Below are 3,864 nucleotides of genomic sequence, written 5' to 3'. Positions count from 1 at the left end.
CTGTACTTATATAGCGCTTTATCCAGTCTTTAAGACCCCTCAAAGCGCTTTACATACTACATGTCATTCACCCATTCACACCCATTCATACAGAGCAGTGTACCTTACTCTAGGACCTAACATTCACACACCGTTGGCCATGCCATCGGGAGCAACTCAGGGTTAAGTATCTTGCCCAAGGATACATCGACATGTTGACTGCATGGGCTGGGATCGAACCCACAACCTTCTGGTTGAAAGACGACCACACTCCCTCACAGCCACAGTCGCCCATGTAAACTCAGTGTGCTGCTCTGTGATGCTAGTTCAAGCAGATACTTGGCATCTCATCTTGGGTGCAAGTTCATCAATGTTTGGGCTCAGGCTCTGAGCTGAGGAAACCCTCAGGATGGAGTGAAGGTGTGCGTGCAATATACCGGCGGGCCAGATCTAATAGTAATTAGAAATTATCCTGCGGGCCGAAATTAAATCCACCACGGGCCTGATTTGGCCCCCGGGCCTTGAGTTTGACACATGTGCTGGGTGTCTTCTGATAAAGCTGTAGTGCTCAAACAGTCTATCCTGAAGAATTTAAAGTAAAAAGGACTGAGCTGTAGTTTACCATGTGCAGCCTTTGCCATGTTTTTATTTTGAATGTAACTCAGCCTGATGGGACTACTTCATGAATCTGATATCTTAATAAGCAACCTCTGTGTCCTCAAACTCACATTTACATAAGTTACATTCATACACACATATACAGTTTAAACATTTTCTTTAAGTTAAATATAATTTTATATATGTTTTTATTGAAGGAAAGATAACGATTTTTAAATAATAAACATATTTATTGTTATTTTAATTATTATTAATATAATTTGGTATTTATCTTAGTTGAAACCCAACATGACATTTATTTCATACAGAAAAAGAAAACTGAATTAAAAAAAACATTATAATAGTTAAATAAATACATGGTAGAATAATCTATTAATTTAAAATGTATCAATAATAAATAAACTGAAGTGACATTGCATAAGAGTAAATACATTTACTAAATACATGAACAATATGGCTCTGCTCTTCAGGGGAAAGTGTTTGAAGCTAATTAAAGTACTCTATCAAGCACTGACATTTCATTTTAATCAGTTATATTAATACATCAATATTATTTGCATGTATGTAAACAACACCTAACACATGCTTACATTATGCACCGTCTCTGCTTTGACTTTCCATGGCCTTCAGGTGGAGAGGAAGCCTAAGAAACATGTGGCGGAGGAGTTTGAGGAGTTTGACTACAGCGACCTGTATGAGGACCGCTCTGTTTCCACGGCGACAGCGGGTCCTAATGACACCGAGTACGAGGTGAGGCTCTGAGCACAAACTTTTTCTAGTCTCTATAATTTCCTCTTGTCTTTTTCTGACCCTCATTCATCTGTCTCTGCGGACGCTTCGCCGGACAGATCGTGGAGTACGAAGACTACGACAACACAACGGAATATGAACAGGTGAACGAGTACGAGTACGAAGACGAATACGACGACCGCTACGGACACGCCGAGATGGAGCGGGAGATTTCTCTTAACACCCGGGTACCGACTACAACTATCACACACCTAGAGTTTGTGCAGTTACGCATCATTTCATCCTGTGTAGAGACATTATTGTTAACGTGTCTTTATTCGTCTCCTCTCGTCAGAATATACCGGAGAAAGGAGAGAAAGGAGAGCCAAGCTTTCTGGGAGCGGTGAGAAAAACACACAATGGCATAAAAACACACAAACAGAACCACACAGGGCGAGACATTGTGCCAAACATCCTGTGCAGGTCTGACCAGATATTTCCTGATTTAAGATAAAAGAAAAAAATGTAAAGTTTTGCAAGCAATTAGTTTAAACCTCCAAATGTTCTAAGTTTTTTAAAGAGGTTTGGGGACAGCCGGACCGAAAAATGATATGACGATATACATACCATCAATAATAACGAGTTTTTCCACTTTACTACCCTCTTAATATTGTGTAACAATATTTTACAATGTTAAAGTTTAACGATCAGGATATGTTATTACTTGTTTTATGAGTTTTGCATTAATGGTTTTTCTGTTTTTTTATTTGCGAATTAAACATTTTTATATTGCCTATTTATTGATGTCTTTTATTTCAGGGCATATACACGCTGCACCTTTGGTCTACCGCTGTACTGTCTTGTTGTCTATGTGTTCTAATCTTATTTTTGCTCTAGAAGAATTCTCCTTTGGGGATAATAACTTATAACAAAGTATACGACAATTCCCTAATTGTTTTTATAGAGAATTTAAGGAAGGGATTCCTTTCATATGCATTTAAATTCCACTGTCTTATCAGTCCTGTTAGCCTCTCATATATGAGTATTTCCCTCCTTCTGTCTGGATCCTACATCTTAACCAAACAACACTCTGTGAAATGTCTTCAGGGGACGCAGATCACAGGACCCCCCGGGCCTCCAGGACCAGAGGTTAGTGAGTCCTGCATCACATGAACCGTTTAAACACATGTTTCTAAGTATTCAGGTCAAACACCTGTGTAGCATATGGGAGAGTCGGGCACAGATGAACTGCAGTGACTTTAGAGGTGGAAGATTGCTATTCAATATATAATAATTAAGATAAGATTCGATGGACTTTAATGATCCCAAAGTAGGAAAACAGCAGCAGATTACCAAGTCATTGCACCCAAGTGAAAAATGAAATTGAAATAAAGATAAGCAGTTAATATATACCTAGTAGAAAATGTATATATCAATAAAGTTTACACAAAACCGTATAAAAGACTAATCTACTGCTAATAAAATACAATCATAGGATATCATGTGCATTCTACAAGTGCGCAAAGTTGAAGCAGTTTTTTTATTTAACACTTTAATGCCAGGAGGTAGATATATAAATATATTCAATTAAATCTAACTGCTGTCTTTTTATGTGTTTTTCTCTCTGTGCAGGGAGAGACCGGGCCCTTTGGAGTCACAGGATCAGTGGGACCTCGAGGAGACGCTGGGGAGCTGGTGAGGACTGTTCGCTGTGTGTGTGTGTGTGTGTGTGTGTGTGAGCCCCCGTCCTGTTCCCCTTGACGTTCCCCTCTCCTCTGTCTCCTCTCAGGGCCCTTCAGGGCGGCCAGGCCTTAACGGAGCCGATGGGATCCCCGGTCCCCCAGGAAACATCATGCTCATACCGGTAACTCATACTGGTGCTCGCTCCTCTGCTCAGCCCGAGGCCTCGCAGCGCCGCGCTGATGTAGCTATGAAAGATATTTGGTCCTGTTAACCCTTACCGTAGCCTCGGGACAAATCAGTCTGAACGTCATTACTGAGAAATGTGCTGCCTCGGGATGGTTACATCACCTGGCTCTCACTCAACTCCGCAGAACCCATATGAAACAAATATGCTATATAGGTGTCGATTAAATGATTAAATAGTTTGCTTTAATGTGGAGCTTGATATGTTTGTTTGGTCCAATTGTGTCAAGTCATACAACTAGTAAGATCCCCCATTAGAATTATTTTGTTTCTTTGAAGGTCATATTTAATTCACATCATTTTCCAAATGTTGATATTGTTCAGGGACTTTTTTTGGTCTTATATAAAAGTGTTATGCATGCTGTAAGTTATTCAAATGTTTCCTTTAGTTTTAACTGTCTTCACCACATACAGGCAACATAGCAATGCTACATATTGGCCACTGGGTGGAGTATTGAGTTTGACTTGAAAGCATATTGTGTGTGTGTGTGTGTGTGTGTGTGTGTGTGTGTGTGTGTGTGTGTGTGTGTGTGTGTGTGTGTGTGTGTGTGTGTGTGTGTGTGTGTGTGTGTGTGTGTGTGTGTGTGTGTGTGTGTGTGAGAGAGAGAGAGA

At 40.2% G+C, this 3,864-nt stretch overlaps 1 protein-coding gene across 1 annotated transcript; it reads left to right on the top strand.

Annotated features, from left to right (window-relative positions):
- Nucleotides 1–1,227: 1,227 nt before the first annotated feature.
- LOC104953945 (collagen alpha-1(XI) chain-like) lies at nucleotides 1,228–3,250 on the top strand (the record flags this gene model as incomplete). The annotated part of the gene is made up of 6 exons (XM_010780990.1): nucleotides 1,228–1,347; nucleotides 1,446–1,574; nucleotides 1,682–1,729; nucleotides 2,434–2,475; nucleotides 2,959–3,021; nucleotides 3,116–3,250. Coding segments are annotated over 6 exons (537 nt in total), but the record flags the coding sequence as incomplete, so codon positions are not given.
- Nucleotides 3,251–3,864: the final 614 nt, after the last annotated feature.

The sequence above is a fragment of the Notothenia coriiceps genome, unplaced genomic scaffold (assembly GCF_000735185.1).
Source record: "Notothenia coriiceps isolate Sejong01 unplaced genomic scaffold, NC01 NC01_scaffold00022348, whole genome shotgun sequence".
Lineage (NCBI taxonomy): Eukaryota > Metazoa > Chordata > Actinopteri > Perciformes > Nototheniidae > Notothenia > Notothenia coriiceps.
The sequence above is the reverse complement of the archived record's forward strand: the minus strand, read 5'-3'. Positions and strand labels throughout refer to the sequence as shown.